We start from the raw sequence: 27,090 nt of genomic DNA on the forward strand, positions 1-27,090 counted from the left end.
TGGCTACCTCGGGCGAGGCCGGGCCTCCGGGGAGAGGAGGGGAGGCTGGTGGCTGCCCAGGGGCCTCAGCTGCCTTCCCAGGACCAGAGAGGGCAGGGGCACCTCAGGGGGCACCTCAGGGGGCACAGGAGCCAAAACCCACCAGACACAGCTGGATGGACCCCCAGGCCAGCTGGGGTCAGAAGGGAAGGGAGACCTCACAGAGGGAAGCAGATGGGGCCAGGGACACCTGGCTGGGGTCCCCCACCCCCAGGCTCCCCATTCTCCCGAGAAGAGCCCCCACCTGCCCCGAGTCAGCCCAGCTCCGGCCATGGCCCGTCCCGCAGCCTGGCCCCGCTGTCAGGGAGCCTCAGCCCTCCGTCCAGCCCCGCCAGTGGCCCTCGCTGGGTGGGGCAGGCCCAGAGGCACCTGAAGGTGTGACTCCAGGTCCCACCTGGGACCTGGGCCAGATGTGAGGAGGGGAATGGGGTGGGGACATCGGGCAGTGCCAGAGGAGGGGGGCCGGGGCCCAGGGGCAGCGGCTGGCGCCCAGCATGTCTGTGCCCAGGGGTGACGCCACTCCACACTCGCCATCGTCTTTGATCCCAGCTTTATTGGAGCCGCTGCTCCCCTCCAGAAGGTGGACACAGCCCGTCAGAAGCCACCCGCTCTCCTGAGTGGGCCCTGCAGGGACACACACCCGGGCCCCCCGCCCCTGCCCGGGCCACACTGACCCCTCCCCCGCGGAGGGCCCTGCTGACAGTTGGGGGAGGCCCGGGGACGGTGCGCACGAGCGCCAGGGCCCGAGAGTCTGTTTCAAGCAGAAGGAGGAGCCTGTCTCGGGGGGCAGCAGCCCCCCCTTGTACCCAGTGTAGGTCACAATAATTTAAGACACTATAGACATCTCAACACTATATAACAATATAAGTTAACCAGGTGCCCCGGCAGAGGGCTGTGGACGTGGGGGTCCTGGGGCCTGCGGGGCGGGGGAGGGGGAGGGGGCATTCACGTGGGCCTGGAGGGTCCCAGGACAGCAGCTAAGGGAGTGTCCTGGCATCTCTGGGGGCACGCAGGGTGGACGCCAGGCCCAGAGTGTCACTCACGCCAGGCTAACGCCCAGCCCACGTGGCCGGTGAGCTGCCTGAGGACGCATGTCCACGGGTCGATGAGAAAAGACCCTAAGTTCGGGGCGGGGTGCGTGGGCAGCAGTCATCACACACCAAGCTTCCCACAGTCACCTCTGCGACTCCGTCTCCCCGGGAGGTGGGGGCGTCGGCAGAGGGCACGCCCGCTCGAGTCCCTGGTTTCTCGTCTCTCCCTGTTCCCCACGTGGGTTAGAATGAGCCAACCCCCTCCGGTTCCTGTCTCCTGGGTTTCAGGGTGAGTGGATTTCAAGGGAGGGCCTGCGTGGTGCGGGGATGGGGGGGGGAGGGTGTCAGGTGGGGCCCTAGCACAGGGTCGCCTGGACCCAAGTTTTCTCCACATCAGGGTCAGGGTGAAAGGCCAGGATGGGCAAGGGCAAACCCTCAAAGGCACCTCTGGGGGTGCAGAGCCCGGTGAGGCAGCGGAGAGGGGTGCAACGGATTTCTCAGGGCGTGGGGGCCGCCTCACGCCAGCCTGGGTGTCTCCAGAGCTTGTCCTTTGGGCCAGGAGCCATGGGCTGTGGGTCAGGACACCAAGCCACGGCAGGAACCCCACTCAGGTCCTGGGGCCTCTGGCAGGTGCTCCATACTGGGCCTGTGTCCCCGGCTGTCCAGTGAGGCAAACACCCTAAAGACTCCCAGCCCCCCACACCCCGCTCAGCGCTGGCCTGGGGTCCCGCTGGCTTCGGGGTGTGAGGGGCTCTGTAAACAGCAAGGTGCCAGGCTGGGGGGCCATGGCCCTGGGGAGGGGGACAGCACGCCTTGAACCTGACCTGGGGGACAGCTTGATCGGTTTGATGGGGTTTTCTAAAATTTTTCTAAGAGAAGGGCACGAGGTCCCTGTGCAGGGCTGCCCTCAGGGCCCTCTGGGGCCATGGTGGTCACCAAGCCGCTGCCCGCTCACCTGGGGACCACGCGCACACAGCCCCCTGTCTCGGGGCAGAGCCAGGCAGGGCCTCGGACGGGAACGGGGGCCGAGGGGGTGCGCTAACACCGGGTGCGGAGTTAGGACCGGCAGGCCTGCGTGCTAAGAGTCCTCTTCTGACACTAAAAAAACATAAATAATCTGTCCCCATCTGCCCAGCCCCCTCCAGGGTCCCGCAGCTGACGTGGCCGAGGACAGTCTCGCGTGGGGCCGGCCGGCGTGGCCTGTCCGTGTTCACCCACCAGGCAGGGGCGGGGGACACTCCTGTCGTCTCCTTGCTTTCCGGGGACACGTGTGTCCTTGAGCCTCACTTTCCCGGAGAGAAGAAAAGGACTCACTGGGCCCGTCAAGGCCGCGGGCGCTGGGCCGCCGCAGGAAGTGACGGAACGGCAGGAAGGAGCCGCGGGCCGGGGAGAGGGTGCTGGGCCCAGGGGGTTCCCCTGCGTCTGGAGCCCCACCGTCTGCAGCCGCCGCTGCCCCGCCGGCCGCGCGGAGCCGGGAAGGTGGGAGCGTGGGCACAGTGGCGGGTGGCGGCGTGGCCGGCGGCCACGGGGCGCTCACTTGCAGGTGAAGACCTCGGTGCGCTCGCTGCACGTGTTGCACTTGACGAAGCAGCACCAGTGGAACTTGCAGTTGCACTGCCAGACGCGGGTGTACTGGTGCGTGTTGTAGCCGCGGCCGCAGCACATGGTGTCGCAGCCGTCGGCGCCGGGCGAGGTGCGGTTGCACAGGCGGCCCTGCGTGCCCACGCTGCCCGTGGCCGCGTCCTCCTCGCAGTAGTTGGGCGACTTCTCGATGTACACCAGGTCCGTCTCCATGGGCTTCTGGTAGCTGCGCAGCTGCTTGATGCGCAGGAAGGTGGGCTGCCGCAGGCGGCTGGCGCGCACCACCTCCACCTGCACGGCCGCGTTGTACTTCTCCTTGAGCAGGTGGCCCACCTCGCGGAACTTGGGCAGCGTCGTCCAGCAGGTCTTGGTGGTGCAGGAGCCCGACACGCCGTGACACTTGCACTCCAGCTTCATGCGCTCCTCCAGGACCTGCGGGGCCAGGAGCAGGGCTGAGCGGCCGGCCGGAGCACCCCTCCACCCAGAGCTCCCCTCCACCCGGAGCTCCCCTCCGCCCGGAGCTCCCCTCCACCCAGAGCTCCCCTCCACCCAGAGCTCCCCTCCGCCCGGAGCTCCCCTCCACCTGGAGCTCCTCTCCGCCCGGAGCACCCCTCCACCCAGAGCTCCCCTCCACCCGGAGCACCCCTCCACCTGGAGCTCCCCTCCTCCAGGAGCTCCCCTCCACCTAGAGCTCCCCTCCGCCCACAGCACCCCTCCACCCGGAGCACCCCTCCACCCGGAGCACCCCTCCATCAGGAGCACCCCTCCACCCAGAGCTCCCCTCCACCCGGAACTCCCCTCCGCCCACAGCACCCCTCCACCCACAGCACCCCTCCACCAGGAGCACCCCTCCACCCAGAGCTCCTCTCCACCCGGAGCTCCCCTCCGCCCAGAGCACCCCTCCACCTGGAGCACCCCTCCACCCACAGCACCCCTCCACCAGGAGCACCCCTCCACCAGGAGCACCCCTCCGCCCACAGCACCCCTCCGCCTGGAGCACCCCTCCACCTGGAGCACCCCTCCGCCCACAGCACCCCTCCACCCACAGCTCCCCTCCGCCCAGAGCACCCCTCCACCCGGAGCTCCCCTCCGCCCAGAGCACCCCTCCGCCTGGAGCATCCCTCCACCCACAGCACCCCTCCACCAGGAGCACCCCTCCACCCGGAGCTCCCCTCCACCCGGAGCTCCCCTCCGCCCAGAGCACCCCTCCGCCTGGAGCACCCCTCCACCCACAGCACCCCTCCACCAGGAGCACCCCTCCGCCCACAGCACCCCTCCGCCTGGAGCACCCCTCCGCCCACAGCACCCCTCCACCCACAGCTCCCCTCCGCCCACAGCTCCCCTCCGCCCGGAGCACCCCTCCACCCAGAGCTCCCCTCCACCCACACCACCCCTCCACCCACAGCACCCCTCCACCCAGGCCCTCAGCCTCCAGCCCTAGCGGAGCCAGCTCCCCCACACTCCCCGCTGTGTCACCTGAGTCAGTGTCTCCTCCCTGAGCCCTCCCCCGCTAAAGGGGCTCTGACCACAGGTCCCCACCGAGCAGGCCTGCGAGGGGCCGCGAGAGAATCGGAACTCGGCAGAGCTGGGCACACATTGATCCAAAGTGCTTCGCAAGTTCCCCAACAGCCCTCAGGGAGCTGGGGCCAGTGGCTGCGGGGAAACTGGGGCCTGGTGTGCCTGTGGGGCGTGTGCAGGTCACGGGCAGCAGGGGTGAAGCCGGGCTCGGGGCGGGCGCCTCACGGTGGCACCAGGCCCAGCGACAGCGGGAGCTTCATCGGCGGGGATACCCGCCCGTCTCCCCTCCCTGCCCTCCTGGGGGACTGGGCCTGGCGTGCGGTCGGGCCTGTGCCCTGGAAGCCCGTGTGCATGTGCGTGTGGGGCTCTCCGCGCCCCGTTTGCTGAAGGCGTGGGGGGGGGGGCGGGCGGGTGCGCAGGTCAGGGAGGTGGGGCTGCCATCTGCTAGGAAGCCTCCCTGACCCACATGTGGGTCCTCCTCGGCTGTGAGCGGGCGTGAGGGGCGCAGCCGTGTGCTCTCCTGGGGCCTCCCTCCCTCCCTGGCGGAGGCCGGTTCCCAGCGCCAGCCCTGACCCCAGGTACTCATTTACCTGGATCGAAGGGGCCTGCCAGCCGCGCTGATTAAAGATGAGAATCATTAGCTCGGCCCACGGCTGCGGAGGGGCCATTTGTCAGCTGTCCCCGCCCGGCCTCACTTCCGCCACCAGCCCAGAAGGAAGCTGCTACCCTGCGCCCCTGCCACAACCCAGCCCAGGCCCAGGACCCCAGCCTTCGCCTAGGACCCCAGCCCTCGCCTAGGACCCCAGCCCAGGCCCAGGACCCCAGCCCTGACCCAGGACCCCAGCCCTCGCCCAGGACCCCAGCCCTGACCCAGAACCCCAGCCTATGCCACAACCCCAGCCCTGACCCAGAACCCCAGCCCCTGCCACAACCCCAGCCCAGGCCCAGAACCCCAGCCTATGCCACAACCCCAGCCCAGACCCAGGACCCCAGCCCTCGCCCAGGACCCCAGCCCTCGCTCAGAACCCCAGTCCTGACCCAGGACCCCAGCCTTCGCCTAGGACCCCAGCGCTGACCCAGGACCCCAGCCCTCGCTCAGAACCCCAGCCCTCGCCCAGGACCCCAGCCCTCGCCCAGGACCCCAGCCCTCGCCCAGGGAGGAGGCCCACGGGGAATGCAAAGGGGCAAGAGGGACAGCCCACAGAACCAGCCACTGCCCAATCTCTCATCCTGCCCTGGCAGCCTGGGGCCTGGACCTCGGGGAGGACGTCAGTCCGGGGCTCATGGTCCAGTGTGGGGAACAGAAGGAAACTGACACTCAAAAGTTCAAAGTGCAGGGGCTATGGGAGCCTCCGCCTGCCCAGGTCCAGGGTGCCAGCAGGGGGGCTTCCTGGAGGAGGCAGTACGTGCACTGCATGTCTATGGAGATCATTAGGTGCAGAGAAGGTGTGCGCGAGGGGGTGCAGCACCAGCTGTCCGCATGACTGCAGAGGGAATATTTGACCCAAATGAGCATTATGTGTGTGCGGCGGCCGTGAGGCTGGCGGCCTGGAGTTTGGGGGTAGGGCCCTCTGCTCCTGTGTGGAGGACATCCTGGGGCATATTCAGACGTGGAACTGCAGGGCCATGGGGTGTCGCGGTCCAGGGCACAGGCCAGAAGGCTGGTCTGAGGGTCTGGGTCAAGGGCAGGACCCTGGTGGGATCCCTTTCCCAGGGGAAAGCACCCCTGGGCCTCCTCTTGGCCTCCTGCCCCTCCCACCCGTGTCTCCTCCTCCTACCCCCTCCTCCCCCTCCCCAGGCTCATCTTTGCTCTCCCCTCTCCTCAGAGCCCCTTCTTCCATCACTGGCCCTTCAAGGCCTGGATGCTTCCCCTCCCCTGGCCACTGCCCACTGTGTCTGCCCCTCCGCCAGGAGCTGCCCACACCCCTCGCCTGGCACCGTCCACCCCAGGCTGCTCCTCAGGGATTCCTCCTCAGTCGTCGTGATGGCCGGAGACCTGGCAGGGCTGCCCACACCGGAGGCTGTGCCAGCCGGTGGGCCCAGCTTAACTGCCACCTGCGTGTCCAGTTTGGCTGAACAGCTGCCCCCCTCTCTGTGCCACCTGCCCAAACCCCTTCCCTCAGTCCCATCTTCCTGTCAGCATCAAGGCCACAAGGCCACCCCCCCTCCCCGTCCAGGGACCCTGTGTGGCGGGACCAGTGGCCGCCCGCCGATGGAGCCGATTGGCGGCTGTTTGCAGAGCGAGGGGCCGCATCCTCGCTTGGCTGGGTCCCCCGCGCCCGAGCCTCTCCTGGGAAGTGATCACAGGAGTGAAGAATGTGCCGCTTCCGGCTCCAGTGCCCTCGAGATAAGGGCGACAGCGGAGGTGGCGCCAGCCCCGCTGCCCCTGAGACCACCTGGGCGGCTGCGGAGCGACCGCTCTCCCCGGGGAGCTAGGACTGAGCGGGGCCTCCCCCAGCCTCGGTGCCCCCACCGCCAGGTGGTCTGGAGGTGGCAAGAGCTCCAGGAAAGAGCTGACTTGGGGTTCTTTCAGGAATAAGGGGTGCCCCCACTCTGGGAACAGATTTCAGGAACGGCCGGGTTAGGGGAATCACAGGTGGGTGCACCGTGTCCCGAGGGAGCCTGGAGCCTGGAGCCCAGCAGAAGAGGTGGGAGCAGGTCCCTCCGCTCAGCCTGTCTGCCCCTGGCCCACCAGGGATGTGGAGGACCACGTGCCAGCCGAGGGGGGCTGCAGAGTGTCTCCCTCAAACACACCCCCACTAGGACCTCAGATGGTGATCTTATTCGGAAACTGGGACTTCGCAGGTGTAACTGGGTGAGACCTGAGGTCATTCTGGACCAGGGTCGCCCTAAGTCTGAGGACACGTCCTAACAAGAGACAGAAGAGGAGACACGGGGGCGGGGGGGGGGGGGGGGGGCGGGGTACGTGCAGACGGAGGCAGAGCCTGGATGATGGGGCCACAAGCCAGGAGCACCTGGTGCCCCAGGGCTGGAGAGGCAGGAAGGACCCTCCCTTGGAGCCCTCAGAGGGAGCCCCCCCGCCCACGCCTGGCTCCAGCCTGGGAGAGAACAGGCTTCCGTCGTTTTAAGCCACCCCTTTGTGGGAGTTCGTGTGGCAGCCGTCAGCGTGCCTTCTACCCGACTTGCTAAACTCCGTGGCCCTGAGAACGTGGAGGAAGCAGGGCAGCCTGATCGCTCTGTAATGGGGGCCGGCCCCCCACTCTGGGTTGACGCATGAAGGTGTGGACTGGGGTCTTAAGGAAACCTCGAAAGCCATGCCCCACCCCCCCCCCGGTGAGCCCCGTGCTGCTGGAGGACCCCAGGGTCACGGTGCTGCCAGCACCCTTGGCCTGTCCGCGGGCTCAGAGCAGCGGTGGGGGGCAGCGGGGCGGGGGACCGGTGCGCTATGCCCACCGTGCAGATGCGGAGACAGGCTCCAAAGAGGGATGGTGAGCGGGCCGCACGCGAGTCAGGGACAGCGCTGGCACCGAACTGACCGCTGCCACTTACAGCCCTTCCCTGCACTGCTCTGTCCCCCACGGGCCCTCCAACTCCTGACCCCTCCCCTGACAACCTTTTCTCCTCAGGGCACAGCTTCACCCGGTGCACCCCCACAGGCTGACCCTCCTCCATCCGCATCCCCCTGGCAGGCTGGGACCCTGCCCCCAGCCCCCTCGCTGTCCTACCCCCATCGCACCCCCCCACCCCGGGCCCATCCCGCCCAATGCCTTTCACCACCCGTCAGTCTCTGAGCACCCCCAAGTCCCGCGCCGGGCCAGCCCTGGGGTTCACACAGGCCTCCGAGCGGAATCAGACACGACCCTGGCCCTCCAGCTCTTCGGCCCCACTCTCCCTCAAGGGTCTGCGATCGCACCCGCGCCCCAGGGGCCAAAATCCAGCCCGGCTGTCAGTCCTTCACCCCAGGCCTGCTCAGCCTGCCCGTCTCCTCAGCCGCCCAAACCCCTCGGCTGCACTGCACGCGTGACCTGTGCCTGTGCTGGCCCCTCCGCGGGCTCCCTTCCCCACCTCCGCTCTCGCTCAGCCACTCCCCATGGAGCAGCGACCAGGGCGCGGGCCTCGGGGCCACGGGCAGCTCCTTGGGGCCCCACTGCTCTCCCTGTAACAGTGAGGCCTTCTTCCCAGGGGTGTGGGAAGGCCCGCCCCGGACCCAGCCACTGCAGAGGCTCAGGGGAGGTGCTCCATTGCGGGCTCAGCTATGCCTCCCCCCCAACCCCACCCCCACCCCCGGCTCCCAAGGCCTCCGGATAAGCGAATCTCGCCTCCTCGGCCCCCTGGGCACCGATCTCGATCTGCCTGTGCGTAGAGCAGCGATTTTCAAGCGGCGAATCGCGAGAAGGTTTAAAACGTGCAATTTCTGACTCGTCCGCGGCTCGGACCTCTCTTCCCTCAGGTTGTCAAGCAAAAAGCGGACAGCAGCCAACACAAGAGCCGTCCGGTGTGAATGAGTCAAGATTCTACCCATTTGGAATGTTAGAATGTTTCAGCGTGCCGAGGAAGTCCTGGAACTCGCTTCTGTGCCGTGAGCTGATAAAGGTCGACAATCTCTGGCCTAGAGAACGTGCCCACACACTGTCTGGAGGCAAACTGTCACTCATTCCTTCATTCACTTGTTCATTTGACCAAAATTTAAGAACCTCAACAGAAAAAAGCCAAACCCTTGGCCTGGCGTTCAAGGCCTGCTCTGGGCCCGCCCTGCTTGCCCGCCCTTCCTGCTCCCGCCAGCCTGAGTCCTTTGCAGCCTTGCCCCCCCCTCCCCCCGCCTCCCCCCCCCCCCCCCCCCCGCCCAGTGCCACCTCCTTCTGCCTCTGCCTCTTAGCTCTGGTGTGTCCTTCAGGCTCCACGGGGACATCGCTGCCTCCAGGAAGCTTCTGCTCACCGCCCGCTGGTCCCCAGGCTGCCGCTGGCCCTGGGTGTGGCCTCTGCTCCCCTCACGTGCACCCTGTAGGTGCGGGGGCAGCTCCCTGCCTAGGGTCACGTCTTCCTCCTCCCTGTCCCCTGTGTCCAACCTAGCCATGGCACAGAGGAGGGCAAGGAGCGTTCGTTGAGTGAATGAGTGAGCGGCCAGTGGCCTCCCCGGTGGTCCCTGGGGGCAATTTCCACTCCTCCTTGCCGGGAAAGGCAAGTCTGCCTGTGCCTGCAGCGCCCCTCGGACCTGGCGCCCTGGGTGCAGCCGGGGCTGGGAATCAGACCCACAGAGGCGTTCTGCTCCGCTGCCTGCCCTATCTCTGGCCATCTTGCCGCCACGGTGGCCGCTCCTCCCGGCCCAGTATCTGGGGCCCGCATCTCCCCGAGGCAGGACTGGGCCCGCGCTGACCTCTTCCCCAGTGTGTCCCTCCTGAATGTCCTCCATTATCTCCCCCCCACCTGCATCCAGCCCGGCACCAGCCCCCGCCCCCGCAGGCCCGCCCACCCTCCCCAGGCCGCTCCTCCCTGAGGGAACAGCCCTTCCTTAGGTCTCTCGGGGCAAACTGAGCCAAAGGCCGCCTCCTCTGAGAAGCCTTTCCTGGTATCTGGTATGCGGGCACGACCCCCCTGGGACCAGTGCGGGGACATGGGAGTGTCACCTGGGGGGCTGCCCCCACCCGGGGTCCCATCCTGCGTGGAAACAGGCTCCCTGTCTCATCCTCCTCCCAGGGCTCCCTGCGGGGAGGAGGTGCAGGCACATCCCACCTCACTCCCAGCCTCAGTCTTCACACCTCGGGAATGGGAACAGCGAGTGCGTCTCTGAGCTGCTGGGAGGATCCCGGGTGACTGTGCTGCCCAGCACCGCCCGCACCGCACGGCCGGGGTCCAGGCTCCCAGCTCCCACCTCCAGGAGGAGCGCCCAAAGCTCAGGGAGGTCAAGACCCCGTGACCTAGTGCCCACGCCCACCCCTCTCAGCGCCCCGCCCCTCTTAGCACCCCTCCCTCCATGTCCCGCCCCTCTCATAGGCCCTCCCCTCCCACGCCCCGCCCCTCTCAGCGCACCGCCCCTCTTAGCACCCCTCCCTCCATGTCCCGCCCCTCTCATAGGCCCTCCCCTCCCACGCCCCGCCCCTCTCAGCGCACCGCCCCTCTTAGCACCCCTCCCTCCATGTCCCGCCCCTCTCATAGGCCCTCCCCTCCCACGCCCCGCCCCTCTCAGCGCCCCGCCCCTCTTAGCACCCCTCCCTCCATGTCCCGCCCCTCTCATAGGCCCTCCCCTCCCACGCCCCGCCCCTCTCATCCCACGCCCCGCCCTCTCATAGCCCCGCCCCTCTCATCACTCCTCCCTCCATGTCCCGCCCCTCTCATAGGCCCTCCTCTCCCACGCCCCGCCCTCTCGTAGCCCCGCCCCTCTCATCACTCCTCCCCACGCCCCGCCCCTCTCATCGCTCCTCCCCACGCCCCGCCCCTCTCACAGCCCCGCCCCTTGCGCCCTACCTTCCTGCCCGCCTCGTTGTTGTGCAGGTTCATGAGGCGCCGCGCGTTCTTCTTGATCTCACGCGCGTCCACGAAGCGCCGGGAGAAGTCGATGCCGTAGCGCACGTCGGCCGAGCAGCCGCCCCACTTCCAGCCCTCGGCCTGGTTGTAGTAGCCCTGCTTCTCGCGGTCGCAGCCGCAGTTGCTCAGGTTGCCCTGGCTGCAGGCGGCCGTGACCGCGTGCGCCACGCCGGCCGCGGTGATGGCGTAGGTGAAGGCGGCCTCACGGCTCCCTGCGGGGCGGAGACACGGTGAGGGCGGGCGGCTCGGGGACCCGGGCCGCCCAGCGCGCCCCCTCGGAGCCCGGCTCTGCGGGCGGAGGGCACGGCCCGGGCTGCCTGGTGCGCAGCGAGCCCGCCCCCCTTCGCTGCCTGTCCCGAGGGCCCGGCTGGAGGGGCGCAGTTTCCCCAACGTGGGAGGCGCCTGTGATAGGTGTGGGGCCCGGCCTCCCTCCCCGCCCCCCTGACTGCCCGCGCTGCTCCTCGGGGGCCAGTCACGGCTGCAGGCCTCGTCGGCTCCCCGTGGGCTCCCCAGCAGAACCCACGCAGCCCCGAGCCACGCGGCCTCTGTCCCCGCCTCCCTCTCTGACCACTGAGCCACCCCACCACCAGGCCCAGGCCTCCTGCGTCCCCTTCTCCTACACCCCGGGGGCCTCCCTGCCTCCCTCACCCCACCCCCTCCGTGCGGGCCCAGGGTGCAGGCCTGGCACCTCCGCAGCTCCCCTCTGCCCGAGCTGGGCAGGGCCGGCCACAGCCCAAACCCGAAGCCTGTGCCCACCCTCCAAGCCCAGTGCCCACCTCCACGGCCTCCGTCCATCAGAACGATGCCCCTTCCAGGGCTGCTCACATGCCCTGGGGGTTACCTGGTCTTTTTGGTGGAATTCCCTCTCCTTCTGCCCAAATCCTACCCATTCCCATGCCTCCTCCCGGCAGCCCTCCACGGCCCCGCGAGTGAGCCCTGGCCGCAGGGACTTCCTGGCTACAGCGGGGTCCGAGGCCCCTGAGAGGAACGGGTCCAGCTCTAGTTCTTTATTTTCCACGGCCCCTGGGCAGGCCCTGTGCACCCACCATCCCGGCTGTCTCTCGGCCCCCTGTCCCCGTGCCCATGACCGGAGGCTCCCTGTGGGCCCCAGCCCGGCACTGCGGGCACAGAGCTCAGTGGTGCTGCCGGGACCAGAGCCCCCTCTGATGGACGAGCCGGGATCCCACTGCCTGGCGATGCAGTAACGGGGAGGGCCGGCTTCTGTCCCGGGAGGGACAGCTGGGAGCCCGCGACCCTGGCCGTCCACAAGCCGTACCTGTGTCCCTGACGGCCGCCGTCCCCTCTGCTGGGGGCTGGGGTGACCCCCAGACTGAAGGAGGCTTAAGGCTCAAGTCAGGTTCATTCCATAAACATTATGAGCACTGACCGCACGCCCCGCCTGTGCTTGGGGCTCACTGTGCTCCGGGGTCCACCTCCTCACCCACTAACCGCCGGGGGCTCACTTAGATGGGGTCCCCGTTCTCCTGGGGGGCTCACCCTTGAAGTCCTTGTTCCCTGGGGGCGCTTCGCTCCCAGCCGGGTCAGAGCACGGCCACCCGGGGACCAGCTGACCACAGGGGCTCCGCACCCCGGCTCCATAACCAACCGTCCTTCAGCACAGGGCGTGGCCCTGAGGAGCCCCAGCCCCTGTGCCATCAAGGCCGGCTGACCAGGGCTCCCAGACACAGGGACAGGGCAACATGGGAGCCGACCTCCCGGCTCTAAATTAGGCCACTCCGCTCGGAAGGGAAGTCCGCTGGGTGTGAAGTGGATAGTAAACCCCTTGCTTGTGTCGCCCAAGCCCAGCAGAGCCTGCCGACAAGCGGCCACAGGACACGCGGGCAGGAGTGATCAGCCAGGTGGGTCCCAGGGAAGGAGGTGACTATGGGACTCTGCAAGCAGGGGCCACGGGGAGGCATGGAACCTCAAAGGATGCCTGACCTGCCTTGGTGGAGGTGGAGTCTGGGGAGGCTTCCTGGAGGGGGCGACATCTTAAAGTTTAACAAGAAGCACGTGTTAACTCCCTGTGAGCGCGTGTGGTATCCGAGTGTGTGTATACGTATCTAGTGTGTGCACGCACGGTGTGTGGGGTGTGTGCACACTCCTGGCCACGGCAGGAGCAAAGGCGCAGAGGTGTGGCAGTTTGGTGCTGCAGAAGTATGAGGTCCAGAGTAACCAGGAGAGAGGTGGCTGAGGTCTGGGGGAGCTGCTTGTGGGAGGCCAGAGACTCCTGTGAAGCAGGCGGCACTGTGCGAGCTGGGGCGGACGCGGTGGCACTCAGAATCCAGCTCTGGTGAGAGAGGGCAGCAGAGCCATTGCTATCCCTCAGCAGCTGTCCCGCATCCCAGCATCCCTCTAAGACAGTGGTTCTCAACCTCGGCTGCACGTTAGAATCACCTGGGAATCTTTTTAAAATCCCGATTTCTGGGCCTCATCCTCCGGAAATTCTGTGTCTTTGTTACGGGGTGGGACCACAACATTAGTAACAAAGAAACAATTTCCGGAGGATGAGGCCCAGAAATCGGGATTTTAAAAAAATATATTTTATTGATTTTTTACAGAGAGGAAGGGAGAGGGATAGAGAGTTAGAAACATCGATGAGAGAGAAACATCGATCAGCTGCCTCCTGCACACTCCCCACTGGGGATGTGCCCACAACCAAGGTACATGCCCTTGACCGGAATTGAACCTGGGACCCTTCGGTCCACGGGCCGACGCTCTATCCACTGAGCCAAACCGGCCACGGCGGAAATCAGGATTTTAAAAAGATTCCCAGGTGATTCTAATGTGCAGCCAAGGTTGAGAACCACTGCTCTAAGCCTTCACATATGCGGCAGCTCTCATTACTGTCCCCATCTCACAGAGGAGCGCACAGGCTGTGAAACGGTTAGGGGCTGAAGCAGGATCTGAATGCAGGCGGTGGAATCAAAGCCCAGAGAAGCAGAGGGAGGGCCTGAGGGCCTGGGGCGTGGGTCACCGGAGGCCCTCCTGCCCCCAGCGTGGCCCCTTTGCAGCCAAGGGACCTGAGCAGGAGGAGACGGGACAGCAGGTGCGGCCGTGAGGGGAGAGGGTGCTATGTTTGGACAGCCTGGATCTTGGGGCGGGTGCGGGGGAGAGGGAATAGCAGCTAGCTAGCAGATACACGCTGGGTGGGGGTTCGGGGGAGCTCAGGGAGACCCAACCGGCTTCAGAGGGGGCATGACACAAGCTAGGCACCAGTGAAGGTGGGGAGGGCAGAGAAATCGCAGACAATTGTGCAATCCTGCCAAGAGGCCGGGCCGGGGGAGTGAAAGTCCTGCCCCAGCGAGGAGGCGTGGACCCTGCCTGACCCTCCTCTTCTCTCCCCCTCCCCTCCCCGCTGCCCCCAGGAGCCCATGGGGACTCCTCCTAAGCCCCTGGCAGGCGGCAGGCCGGAGGCCAGGACTGTGCCTGCGGAGGGCGTGTCGGGATCTCCCGGATCCTTCGCTGAGTGCCTGCTCCCACCTGGCCAAGCCCAGACCCGGCTCAGACTCGGTTACTCATCACTTACTCACCGGGCCGCCACTCCCGATAATTCCTTTTTTATTTGGTTTTAATGAGCCAAACCCTCTTGTCTCACCATGGAGACGGGGGGGGGGGGGGGGGCACGGAGGGAGTCTCGTTAGGGGAGAACCCAGGAGGCTGGTCCTAGGTCCTGGTTCCCGTGCGCCCGCACTCTGTACACTCATCCAGTTTAATTCTCACGACAGCCCCGTACAGACCTGGACACAGGCTCCGGGTCTTCGGAGCTCGCCCAGGTCAGCGTGCCCGGCGTGGAGCTGGGAGAGGGTCCCTCCCCAAAACACGCGGGGCTGCCCGGCCAGTCCCCAGGTTGCTGTCTGCATGACTTCCCCAGGGGGAGCGGGCACGAGGGCTTAGGAAGCCCCTCGGACCCTGGGCCTTCCTCAGCAGCTGTCTGGCTCCCTGGCCTCTGAGACGACCTCAAGCCCCAAAGGCCCGACCCCACCGGACCCCGCTCACCATTACCTGCAGCTCAGCTTGGCCACATGGACACCTGGCCGCCAGGGTGCACCCTCTTGTCCAGTAGACCATCCAGCTGGGCCCTGCCACGGGCTGGTGCACGCCGGCCCTCTCCCTGCCGGGGGTGCCTGCCACTGCCCACAGGCTCTCCAGGCTCTGCACACCGCTGGGCCGGCCCCTGCTCCTGGCAGCCCCGTTGGAAGGAGGTGCCCCCTCTGGGCTCTAGCCAGGTGGCCCTGGGGCTCAGGGTGGTGGGCAGGGTTCACGTCTGACTCTTTAGTGCACCCCCAACTCAATGTTGTTTCCTGTACCCCAAACACAAGCAGGGCTGGGCTGGGGGCCTACACTCACCACCTCCTCCTATCCCCACGACAGCCCATGAGACAGACCCTCCTGATGAGCCCACGTCACAGGGGACACTGAGGCTGGAGGCCGGAACGGTCTGCTCCAGGCGGCAGTGGCGGCGGCAGGTGCCACAGGTGTGTCTGGCGACGGGGTGGGGAGTTGGCAGAAGGCGGCATGGTGGTCTGTTTGGTGCCAGCAGCTGTCCTGGGGGTGCACGTTGGTCTCAGGAGGCCTCAGGGTTTCTTTGGTATCAGAGCCCACCCAGCACATCTGCGTGTGGCCCTGCGGAGGTCACACACCCTCCCTGAGCCTGTGTCCCCATCGGCCAGGTAGGGCTGGAGATCCTCACCCAGCCCACAGCTCCGGGGCAGCTCTGAGGACCAACAGGACAAGTGGGCACCCTTCACCCTCACCAAGTGGGAAGCAGGGCAGGGCGGACCGCGACGACCAGGCACCACGCTGGGCCCCCGGGACAGGCCCGGTGCCCCCTGTGCTCAGCCGAGCCTCCTCCTGAGGCTGACCAGCCAGCCCCGGCCGCCCCTCCACACATCGGAGCAGCACAGCAGAGCCCTCAGGGACCACGGCCTTGTGGGTAAACCGAGGCCACCAGGCCACTCGGGGACCACCCCGCTCCGCCCTCTCTTTCCTGTGGGTCATTCAAAATCAGCCCTCGCTGCCCCGATGGGCTCCAGGCCCAGAGGGAAGAGACCTGGCCCCGCCCTGCCCCAGCCCTCCGTGATGCCAGCTGGATCCCCTCACCCTGGTTCCAGGAGGACGCGGGGACCAGGCCGATCTCTGTGAGCGGTGCTGGAGGGGACAGGTGTCGCCCAAGCACAGCGGGGGCCTGGGCAGAACGGAGCCCATTGCCCTCCCCCATGCCAGGGGCTCCCTGCCCTGTCCACTCAGAGCTACTGCCACTCCTAGCCCCCTTCCTGGCAGGGGCACACGCTGCCCGAGGTCACACAGCAGCTCAGAAGTGGGGGCAGCCCAGGCCTGATATTCCAGAATGACTGAGGATTGGGGTCACATGCTCCCAGAGAGGGGACTCAGAGGCTGAAACCTCGAACTCAAGTCCAGACCGACAAAGAGGCCATTGCAGGCCTCAGCTTCCCCACCTGCAAAATGAGGATAATGGCCCTGATCCGGCCAAGTCACGTGGCAGACGGGCCCAGCACAGAGGGTGGCTGAGCTGAGCATCATGCCCGCACACGTGACACACGCCACACGGGCCCTCCGTGAGTGTGCACACATTTGGGCATCCGTGTGTGTAAACCTCTACACGAGTCCCCATGCTCGTGTCCCGGGCGTGTCGCTGGGCTCACCCACGAATGTGGCTCCCGTGAGTGTGCGCCGGAACACACACTCAGCGAGAGACGCCGGCCCGCGCTCGTGGCCACAGCTCCATTCACCCCGCCTCCCTGTCGAGCTGAGCTTGCCCTTGTCTAAGCAAAGAAAAGAAAACTGGCATCTTCTGTGCTAGCAATTCAGCAATAAAAAAGCACACAACCCAATTAAAACTGGAAAAGGATCCGCAGGCGTTTCTCCACATGAGACGTGCACGGAGCAAGGAGCGCGTGGCAAGAGGCTCAGCGTCATCAGCCCTCGCGGAAATACAAACGAACACCCCACCGGCCGGGCGTGGCTCCGTGGCGGAGCGTCGACCTAGGAACCAGGAGGTCAGGGTTCGATTCCCAGTCAGGGCACAGGCCCGGGTGGCGGGCTCGATCCCCAGAGGGGGGCGCGCAGGAGGCCACCGATCAATGAGTCTCATCACTGATGTTTCTCTCTCCCTCCCTCTCCCTTCCCCTCTGAAATCAATAAAAAAAAATATTTTTTTAAAAACCCCTGCGGCGTGGCTGAAACACAGACAGGCAGCGAGCCGCGGGGCGAGGAGGGGGCGGGCTCGGGCCTCCGCACACCGCCGGGACAGCTACGCGCTGCGGCCGCTGCGGACCGCTCAGCAGGTCCTCACACGCAAAGCAGGGTTCCCAGCAGCCCCTCCTCGGTACATTCTCCAGGGAAACGACACACGTGTCCACACCACAACCTGGACACACACACTCCCAGCAGCTTCAGCCACAATAGCCCAGGCTGGAAACGGCCCCCACGTCCAGAAACAGGAGAGCGGACAGAGAAGCTGTGGTCCGTCCACACCGCGGAATATTACCTAGCCACGAAAAGGAAGGGAACTGCGCCAGGCCGCGCCAGGTGGGCCTGGAACGCGCACTCAGCGAGAGGCGCCGGACAAAGGCCACGTGTGACATGATTCCATTCCTACGGGGTGTCGGGACCGGGCAGGCCCACGGGGACAGAGAGCAGGTGGTGTGGCTGCTTTTGAATGAGATGCAAAGATTCCAGCATGGACTGTGGCGCCGGCTGCACACTCTGAACACGCAGCACCACTGGTGCGCACGTTAAATCGGTGAGCGGTGTGGTATGAGGGTGAGGTCTCAATAGAGCTGTGATAAAACAGAGCATGTGATGGTTTTAGGGGACTGCACATAGCTTGTCCTACTCGTTTTAAACCCTCACAGGCACCCCCCCCTTCCCCGGCAGTTAGGGTGCTCGGCTCAGAGCAGGCAGGCGACTGGCCCGAGGTCACGTGGCAGGCCAGCCCCAGAGCAGGGATCTGACCCGGGACCCCAAAGTCTGTGCACAGACCCCTCGCCGCCCTCCAGGACAGGGAGACCTCGCGGCGCTGCCTCCCACCTCCTGACCGGCCTGGGCTCAGGCCTGCTTGTGAGCCCGGGGGCTGTGCTCTCTCACCCCTTCCTCTTCTCGCTCCTTCTGCGACCACCCAGTGTGTCCCCAGCACCCAGTACAGCCCTCCCTCCCAACCCAGCCCCAGGGCCCGGGGGTGAGGCCCTCAGCCCCACCCATCCCCGAGCCTAAGACCAAGCACACGGCGGGCAAGACTGACCCGCTGCAGCCCAGGGGGTGGGCCGGAGGCGGTTCACAGGGTGCAGGCCCGGGACACGCTCAGCGCCACGGAGGGGGCATGGCAGGGTGGCCGCAGGGACTGGGCAGAGGATGGCCAGGCTCCCCCCCCAGGAAGGGATGCTGCAGCGGGTCCTGAACGCTGAGAGAAGTGAGCCATGCGCAGGCACGGGGTACAGTGTTCATTCAGGCAGAGGGAACAGCAATGCTAAGGCGCTGAAGAGAGAATGAGTGAGGTACCCACACACGGATGTCCAAACATGTGCACAGCTGCGGAGAGCCCGTGTGTGGTATGTGACTCGCGTGTGGGCATGAAGCTCCGTTCACCATCTGTGCAGAGAGCGGTGGGAGCGGAGCCCCCGAGAGGATCTTAGACGTTATTCTAAGAAGGTGGGGAGCCCCTGGAAGGGCTGCGGTGACTGACACTGAAAGGGACCCTCAGGCTGAGGGTGGGCCTGGTGGAAGCAGAGACCCCTGGGAGGCTGTGACAAGCGTCAAGGTAAGAAGTGCTGGCAGCCTGCCTGGAGGAGGAGGCCAGACGTGAGGCAGTGGACGGGTGAGAGGGGAGGGGAAGGCGGGCCCAGGTGGGCTCCTGGGTGACACTGGCCCAGTCCTTTGCTCCCCAGGCCTCCATTTCCCAGAAAACATGGGGTGAGGCCCGTGTAGTGGGGAGCCTGGGTCAGAGGGATCTTCCTGAGGAGCAGGTCAGGGTGGGATGCTGGGTTGATGGGGGCAGGGCCACAGGCAGGATGGGGTCCCAAGTCCTCCAGGCCTGCGCCCGGCCAGGAGGACGCTGCTGGCTGATCAGCTCCCACAAGCCTAGAAGTGGGGGGCAGTACCCACCCCATCCACACGCAGCGCACAGGTGGGGAGGGGGCCGGGGAGGCCAGGAGAGCCCCAGGCAGCTCCTGGTGGTACCGGCCAAGCAGGTACGGTGCCCAAGTCCAGGTGTGGGGGGCACAGGAGCTGAGAGAGAAGCCCAGGGACCCAGGGCGGGGCCAGCAAACCCTTTCGTCTGCCCACACCCCCACCTGGCCCCTTGGCCTCAGCTTTGAGCTGCCTCCCAGCACACTCGGGGCTCAGGCTGGGAGGTGGGGGCAAGGTCAGTGGGGGTCAGGTGAGCCCAGAGGTGCCTCAGGCCTAGCGAGGCCCCAAGTCCGTATTTGTGCACTTGAAGAACCGCAAGCCTGGAGCCCTGGACCACTCTGCCCAGCGACGGCCAGGCCGGCTGTTTCTACACCTGCTAATGGGGGGGGGGGGGGCGTGCATCGCAGTGTGAGTGAGTGAGAGTCGCGCAGGGCTCAGGCCTCAGGGACCGGGAGGTGCAGGAGCGCCTGGCTGCTGTGACTATCCGCTGAGCCGACCGAGGCCCTGGGCCAGGGCAGCGAGGGCGGGGGGAGGCCACGCTAGTGCTGTGCGTGCTCATATGTGTGCATGTGTCTGTGTATACCTGTGTGTCTCTCTGTGTGTCTGTGTGTGCGTGCTTGTGCGTGTGTGTATACGTGTGTCTGCTTGTGTGTGTGTGTGCTCGTGGGTGTCTGCTCATGTATGTGTGCGTTTGTGCTCATGTGTGTGTCTGTGCTCATGTGTGCTTGTGTCTGTGAGTTCATGTGTGCGTGCATGTGTGCTCATGTGTGTCTGTGTGTGAGTGTGTGTACTCGTGTCTGTGTGCATGTGTGTGCGTGTGTGTGCACGTGTGTGCACGTGTGCGTGCGTGCGTGTGTGCGTGTGTGCGTGTGTGCGTGTGCTGCTGGCCTCCGTCCTTCCCTCTCGGTGTCTGACTTTCCCCCTGTCCCTCTGCCCCCTGTCCTTCCTGCGGCCCCGCCCGGCCCCGCCCGCCCAGCGCGGCTGAGTCAGTGTCTCCGCGCTAAGCCCAGCCGTCCGCTGCCATAAACAGCAGGCAGAGCCCGCCAGGCCCCGACACGCCGGCACGCCCGCCCCCGGCCTTGTTCTGACCCAGCGAGGCCCTCACGCGCAGCCGGCAGGTGGGTCGCGCTCCAGCCCGGCTCGGGGAGCGCCCGCCCCGGAGCGGGGAGAGCCGGCCCCCGGCCACATGGCGAGGGGCGACCTGGACCGGAACCCCGGGGCCGGGCCTGAGCTGGGCCGTGTCCAGGACCCCACCCCCCCGGGCTCCTGTTCGGGAGTCAGCCTCGGGCCGCCTGCCTCCTGACCGCCCGCATCTGGCCTCTCAGCAGAGGCTGCCACCGCCTGTGGGGGGACAGGCGGCCCAGAGCCCCTGCCCCCAGGCCTGTGGCCCGCCTGGCTGGCCAGGGCAGAGCTGGACCTTGGGGGTCACACCCGGGCTCTTCCCAGGGCGCCCGGGGCGGGCACTGGCCCCTTGTGGCCTGTGTCCCTCCTGTGATGTGTGCGCAGTGGGGCGGGAGTGAGCGACGCTGCTGGAAGTGGGGGGTGGCCGCAGGCATGGGGCTCAGAGACGGCTGGGGTCAGGGCTGGGCCAGGCCGAGGGGACCAGAGCCCAGATCTCCAGACCCCCATCCAAGGAACCCCTGGCGGAACCCTGGTGTGGGCACTGGAGAGGTGAGGGCCTTCCTGCCCCCATTCTGCGGAGAGACCCCAAGTCCTGGCGGAGTCTGGGCCCAGCCTCGGCCCCTGGTCCGGTTGGGGAGACTGAGGCCCAGCAAGAGCAAAGCCGCGCCCCAGCTCACACAGTGGGAGTGGGCAGCTGGCCGGGGGGCTGCCTCCATGGCAGTACCCTCTCCCCTCCTGGGCCAGCCGCCCACAGCCTGTCCTGCCTGCTGGGCCCGGCCAGCGAGGGTGGAAATTCCCGCCCTGGACCAGGTCCAGGTGGCCTGCGAGGGCCCACGTGAGGGGGCAGCCGCGCCCAGCCCGGCACCCAGCTGGCCCAAGGCTCGCTGACCTTCGGGCTCCCGTGCCGCCGTGGGAAGGCCACGGGCACTCAGAGCCGCCCCCTCAGGTGCAAGCTGGCCCCGGGCCGCATGGCGAGGGGCGACGTGGATAGAACCCCAAGTCTGTGTCCTGAGCTGGGCCGTGTCCTGTCCAGGAGCCTCCACCCTGGCCAGTGCCCGGCCTCCCCGACCCTACCGCGTCCTGAGGCAGGAGAGGCTCAAACCGCCGGTGCCCGGGGACGTCCCCTGACTGACATTCGAGCCCAGCTGTCCTGGTGCCCCGGCTGCTGGACCCCGAGCCTCACAGACGTCTCTGTGCTGCCTCAGGCCGGGACCCCAGGCCGGGGTGGGGTCAGCAGTGACCAGGCAGACAGGACAAAGACCTGCTTCCCTCAGGCCCAGGGCCTGAGCCCGGCCCCGGCCGCCCGCCTAGGGATCCCGAGCCTTGGTGACACCTCTCGCCTCTCCCAGGCCTGGCACAGAGCGGGCACTCTCTGCCCAGGCCGCCCAGGGACAGGGCTGCCCAGGAAGCAGCTGGCCAGCGACCTCCGCCCGCAGCAGAGCTGGAGGAAGTCCGGGGAGAGTCAGAGTCAAGTCGGGGTTCAAATCTCCACCCCCCGTGGCCAGGCGGCAGCTCCTGACGGCGCCAGTCGCGGGCGGCCCTGGCAGCCACTGCAGAGCTCCTGGCAGCCACGCCAGGTGGAAATACCGGGGGAATGTCCCCCGGTAACACCTGTGTAGCCCATCTAGCCAACAGCACCGTGTCCACGCGTCAGCCGTGAGCTATTAAAGAGCTACTTCACTTGCCTTTTCTCTTTCAAAGTCTCCGGAATCTTACCCTCGTGCATGGTCCAGTCTGCAGGTGTCACAGCCCCGTGCTCCCAGTGGCCCGAGAGTGGACCTGCAGCCTGGAGCCCCGGCCCTCCTGGGGACCCCGGGCAGGCACCCTGGCGCACAGGAGGCTCACGGGACCAGGGTCGCCCTCTCTTCCCCAGGCCCCTGCCTCCAGCCCTGCCTCAGAGTCACCCTGGGACCTCAGACTGACTGTCCAGGAAGCCAGGCCTCAGGGGTGGGGAGCTCACGGCTCCTTAGGGTCTAGGTCTCTGTGGTGCCCTGCGCCGCTTGGAGGAGCTTCGTGAGCCCTCCTGTGTGCGGCTGCGGCGCTCGGGGCTGGCTCCCAACGCAGATCTCAGCCACGGAGCAAACAGGACGGAGACAGCGGCCGGGGCGGCCACGTGAGCCGGGATTAGGGCGGCCCTATGCCTGGTCATGTCTGAGTGCCACATGACGGGCGGGACGCGGTGTCCCATGGCCGCTGGGTGGGTCGGAGCCCGCGCAGGTGGGTCCCCAGGGCTCCGGCGGGGGCGGGGCAGTCCTCCCAGGCCTGCCAGGCGGCCAGCACTCACACCTGCCATGGCGCTCCTGCCCACCCCCTCCTCCGGCCTCGGGTCTCCGCACCCTCCCGCTCCCCCTCCCACTCGCCCTCCAGGCTCCCACGGTTCCTGGGTAATACCAGCAGCTCTCTGGCCCCTGAGCCTGGGCACATGCTGTCCCCTCCACCTGGAGCCCTCTTCCCGTGCTCACCCAGGCCCTCTGAGTCACTCTGATCCGCCCTCCGGTCTCCCCTTACTTGCGCCCTGTCCAGGAAGCCCTGGCCACAGTCCTGAATCGAATACGAGGCCCGTTAGCAATGTCCTGCCCTGCTCGGGGGCCCTGGGGGCCCTGAGTTTCTAGCAGGTGTCCCTGGAATACAAGCTTCACCCCCCAGTTCTTGTCTTTTCTGCCCCTCCCCTACTTCATGAAGACAGCTGAGTTGGGGACACATTCACCACAGTGCACGTGCACACATGCACGCACACACATGCACGCACACACACATGCATGCACACGCTCATTTCCAGAAGAGACAGGCCAGGAGGGGCCTGGGCCTCTAGCTCATTCAGTAGATGAGGAAAGAGGCCGGTGGGCACAGGGAGGCCACAGGCAGGAGGGCACCATGCACAGCAGCTGGAGGGGGCGCATGGCGGCCTCACTCCGCGAAGGGCCAGAGCCACCAGCAGCCGGGCGCCCAGGCAGAGCCAGCGCGGGCACAAGGAAGCTGCAGCTGCTATGGAGTCGTGAGCGCCCGTCCCTGGAGGCACAGGTGCCGGAAGAGGGCCTGGGCCGTTGCACAGGGGCTGGTGTGCCCCTTTCAGGGGGTTCCCTTCCGTTCTCAAGATGTAGGCATGGCCCAAGGTCACAGGCAAGGCCCGAGGGGGCCGTCCCGCACCCGGGCCGTTCCCCCTCTTGGGGCCAATCATTAATGGTCACCGCTTGAGTGGCTGCTCCCACAGTGCCCCCGGCTGCTTGCCAGCTCATGGCCCGGCTCCCATCTCGTGCCCAGAGCCCCCGCATGCCTCGCTCCTCGGCCCACTCCCTGCTCGTGATGCCCAGCGCCCAGCCGCTGGCCCCGGGAGGAGCAGGCGCTGGCTTGGGCCATCACAGCACCCAGCCCGCTGCCCGCAGAGTGCAGCCCAGCTCCAGCGCGCCAGGCCCTCTGGGGAGGATGCCAGCGGAGGCCTCGCCTGGGCGGAGAGCCCCCAGCCCGGGCAAAGTGCAGGGCGGGCTCGGGGCCGGTGCTGGGCTGACCTGGGGCTGAGAGCGGGAGGAGGGGCATGAGGAGGTGACTATGGCCTGGCTGTGGACAGCGAAGTCAGGCAGGGTGAAAAGGCGTGGCCCCTGGAGAAGCCAGCAGAGCAGAGGGGAAGGTGGCCCAGGAGGAGGGAAGGGGCTGGTATGCTGGGGAGAGGAGGGAGGCAGGAGTGACACAGGCAGGGCTACTCAGTCACCAAGCTGAGGAGCTGACTGTGTCCTGGGCAATAGGGAGCCACTGCAGGTTGTGGAGGGAGTCACATGGCACGGCTGGGGCTGGGTGGGAGGCAGCTGCCTGGGGAGGGCCAGAGAGGCAGGCCCCGCGGTGGGCAGGGGGCAGGGGGCAGAGGTGGACAGAGGAGTAACCAGGTTACCACTGAGACGCCTGGGTGGGCTGGGCGGGGGCGGGGGCGGAGGCTGGGTGTGGGGGGCGTAAACAGCTGGAGGCTGAGCGTGCGAGCCAGAGGTCAGCTTGCTGGCCGTCCACAGGGCGCCCCATGGTGTGGCCCCGGGGAGCGCAGACTGGAGCGGGGCCCAGGAGCGGAGACACAGAGGAAGCCAGCGAGGGGGCCCAGCCAAGGAAGAGGGGTCACTCAGCCACACAGGTCACCACGGCCTGGCCTCGAAGGGCGGGAACAAGAGGAGGTGAGGAATGGGATGGGGGTGGGCAGCTTGGCCAAAGGTTTCCCTCAGGAAGGCTCATCGAAGGGGGTCTCTGAGGCGGGCTCCCCAGAAGCAGAGCCCGAGACGCCGGGCGCTGCGGGGCTCAGGGCGTGAAGACACCGAGCAGCCACCCTGGAGGCAGGGGGCGACCCTATCCCCCCCCCCCCCCCCCCCGCCTACGCCTGCCTCAGCCCGTCCTTGGCTGAGGCTGCCCCTCCTGCGGCCAGAGCTGCGGATCCTCCCAGGCCCCCGCTGGGCCGAGGCCTGGGCTCCTAGAAGGACCAGGGAGCTGAGAGCCACGTCCTCACAGCAGGTGGCCTGGGTGGGGACAGGTCACTGGTGCGGCCAACGCCACTCCGGCCACTTAGGCGGCCATAGGCGTCTGGCATTTACTGAGGCACCGAATGTGAATCCCCCGCCTGGGCCCGGCCCCAACCAAGAGCAGGCTCAGCGGGGCCACGTCTCTCTCACCCCATCTGGTGACCACGGCCCTCGGCCCAGCCACGGGACCACGCCCCCTGCCCGCCTGCACAGCGAGGCACCGAGGGGCTCCAGAACGGACGCGGGATCTGAACCCAGCTCCGCGAGGCAAACCTGCAGCCGCCGGCGACGGTGCAGCTGCCCGGGGCCTCGGCGGCCTCGGCTGGGCCGTGGGGTGCTCGCAGCTGCCTCACAGCCCGGAGCTCCGGGCCAGGGCCAGGCAGGAGTGGGCACCTGGCCCTGCACTGGATGGGCGGGCAGCCCCCCTCTCCCCAGCTGGCACCTGGAGGGAGGAGCTGCACTTGGGTGGTGGGGCCCCAGGGAGGGGCGGGCCGCCTTCCCGGCCGTGCCAGGTGCCACCCACAGGCTGCTCACCGCAAAGGGGCCCCGGGGAGCTCTTCCCTGCGCCACCCCAGCTCATGCCCGGCGTTCCAAGCCCTGCAGAGCTCTGGCCTGGCCCGGGTCCCAGCAGCTGTGGCGCTTGGCTCTCTGGGACCGGAAAGACACGCTGTGCCCACACGTTCCAAGGCCCACCTGTGCCCTCAGGCTGCGGTCTAAGAGCAAAGGCGCCCCTGCATGCCCGGCGCTGCACCCCAAGGTATCCCTCTCCCCACCTGACCCTCACGATGGCCAGGGTGCAGTGTGACTGCCCCCCTCCCTCAGGCAGCAGCAGTTTATGGGGCACCGACTGTGTGCAGACGCGAGGAGAGGCCCCGGGCCCAGCAGAAGGCCTGCTCTCTTGGAGCGCATTTTACAAATGAGGAAACGGATGCCCTCAGCAGCCCTGAGTGGCAGGAGGTCACACGGCTGGATTCTAATCCAGGTCAGACGTGGAAGTCACACTTTCCCCTCTCAGCCCCTCTCTGGGCCTCAGTCTCCTTGCCTGTGAAATGGGCACGATGGAGCCTCCAGGGCTGTGAGGACGTGACACATGGCGTGAACCGTGCAGCGGCACCGCCAGCAGAGATCATGCCGCCCCTGCCTCCTGAGCCGCCCCTGCCCAGGGAAGTGGAGGAGCACCTCTCCCCCCAACCCCCAAGTCCTGACTCCACATACACACTCCTCCGTGTCCCCACACCAGTCACACCCCAGCATCCCGCGCACGTGTGATCACGTGTGATCACGTTGTTGCCCTCTGCCTGGAATCCCTTCCACTCTCGGGACCGTGGCACCACAGCTCCCGTGGGCTGGGCACCCTTCACACCAAGCCCCCGCAGCCCCACGTGGAATCCACAACTGTCACCCCATCTCCGGGAACAGCAGTGCAGACCGGGGGCTGGCGGGGAGGCGTGGAGGTACTGGGCACACACAGCCGCCCAGCAGCAGGGCGCGCCTCCAACCACTGCCCCACACTGCCCGCCACCAGCCTGCCCAGCCCACAGCCCAGAGCGAGGACCCTCATCCACTCCCACGGGCTGGCTCCCGGCAACACCTCCCTCATCCCAAATGTGGCAGGGTCCCTGGGGGCAGGCCCGGTCTGGGTCTCCCTGGGGTCCCGGTCCCACCCAGGCCAGGCATGGAGAAGGGCACAGGAGATGCTGTGGTGGAGTCACTGGTCAGGGGGCGGGGTCCAGCCTGGCCTTGGGGGGGCGGGGGGCAGGCGGCCTGGCCCCAGCACCCGAAGCCGGGATGTCGGTGTCCCGCGAGCCGGGAGGTGCCCTTACCTACTCGGAGCTCCTGCCCGAAGACCGTCTTCTCCCCGAGGGCGGAGCAGTTCCAGCGCCCGAAGCGGAACTGGTACTGGCACTCGTTGATGCCCATCTGCGCCCCCTCCCCGATCACGATGATGGCATCGGGCCGGCTCTGGCAGATGGCGCGCTGCCGCGGGGCCAACCCGGGGATCTTGTTGCAGATGATGTTGGCTCCGAGGGCCACGACGGACGACAGCGCTCTGCAGGCGGGGAGAGGGCAGGGCGAGGTGAGCCGGCGGCAGGCCGCCCCCAGGGGCCCCGTTCCACTGACACGCACCCCTGCCCTCTCAGCCTCCCAGTCGCAGGGACCAGCACGCGGCAGGACATGGAATCCCAAGCCCCAGGCGTCAAGAGGAAGCTTGGACCCTCGGGCTTGGCGCCCATCCCCTCGGGTCTGCACACAGCTGCCCCCAGCAGCACACCCCAACTCCCGGCTGGCCCCCGGGGTGCCCGGGCTGGGAGCCAAGCCCACCGCCTCCTGGCTCCCGCCGCAGGCTGTGCGTGACCTTGGGAAGGCGCTGTGTCTCTCTGAGACTCAGTTTCCACATCCATGGAATGGGGGTATAAGACACCTGTCCCCAGTCACCACCTCCGCCACCCAGGCTCGGACAGCAGAGGGGGGAGGGCTGCTGCCATTACTCTCTCGTTTCTGGATGGCGAGGTGCCCTCAGAGAAGGAAACAGGCGCCAACGTGAATTGAGCACCTACTGCGTGCTGGGCGGGGCAGCTTGTGCTCAGAACTCAGAGCAGTCCCCTGAGGGCGCCCTGGCCAATTCTCCCGGCATCCTCGGGGAGCTGGGCCGAGACAGGAGGGCACCTGTGGGG

General features: G+C 67.1%; 1 protein-coding gene across 1 annotated transcript; it reads right to left on the bottom strand.

Moving 5' to 3' along the window:
* Positions 1–586: 586 nt before the first annotated feature.
* Positions 587–26,348, bottom strand: WNT7B (Wnt family member 7B). Its single transcript, XM_081084806.1, has 3 exons — positions 26,239–26,348; positions 10,593–10,864; positions 587–3,083 (listed from the first exon to the last, which is right to left on the bottom strand). The coding sequence occupies exons 1-3, from the start codon at positions 26,333–26,335 to the stop codon at positions 2,604–2,606; spliced, it is 849 nt and encodes a 282-aa protein (XP_080940932.1). The 5' UTR covers positions 26,336–26,348; the 3' UTR covers positions 587–2,603.
* Between the last annotated feature and the right edge of the window lie 742 nt (positions 26,349–27,090).

This window comes from Myotis nattereri (genome assembly GCF_964212035.1).
Source record: "Myotis nattereri genome assembly, chromosome: 2".
Classification (NCBI taxonomy): domain Eukaryota; kingdom Metazoa; phylum Chordata; class Mammalia; order Chiroptera; family Vespertilionidae; genus Myotis; species Myotis nattereri.

Bases quoted from the DNA above. Each gene is read 5' to 3' on its own strand.
- WNT7B (XM_081084806.1), bottom strand. From the start codon at position 26,335: ATGGGCATCAACGAGTGCCAGTACCAGTTCCGCTTCGGGCGCTGGAAC. The intron at 10,865-26,238 runs GTAAGGGCACCT...TCCGCCCCGCAG, and splicing joins CGGGCAGGAGCTCCGAGTAG to GGAGCCGTGAGGCCGCCTTC. The intron at 3,084-10,592 runs GTAGGGCGCAAG...CTGGCCCCGCAG, and splicing joins ACAACGAGGCGGGCAGGAAG to GTCCTGGAGGAGCGCATGAA.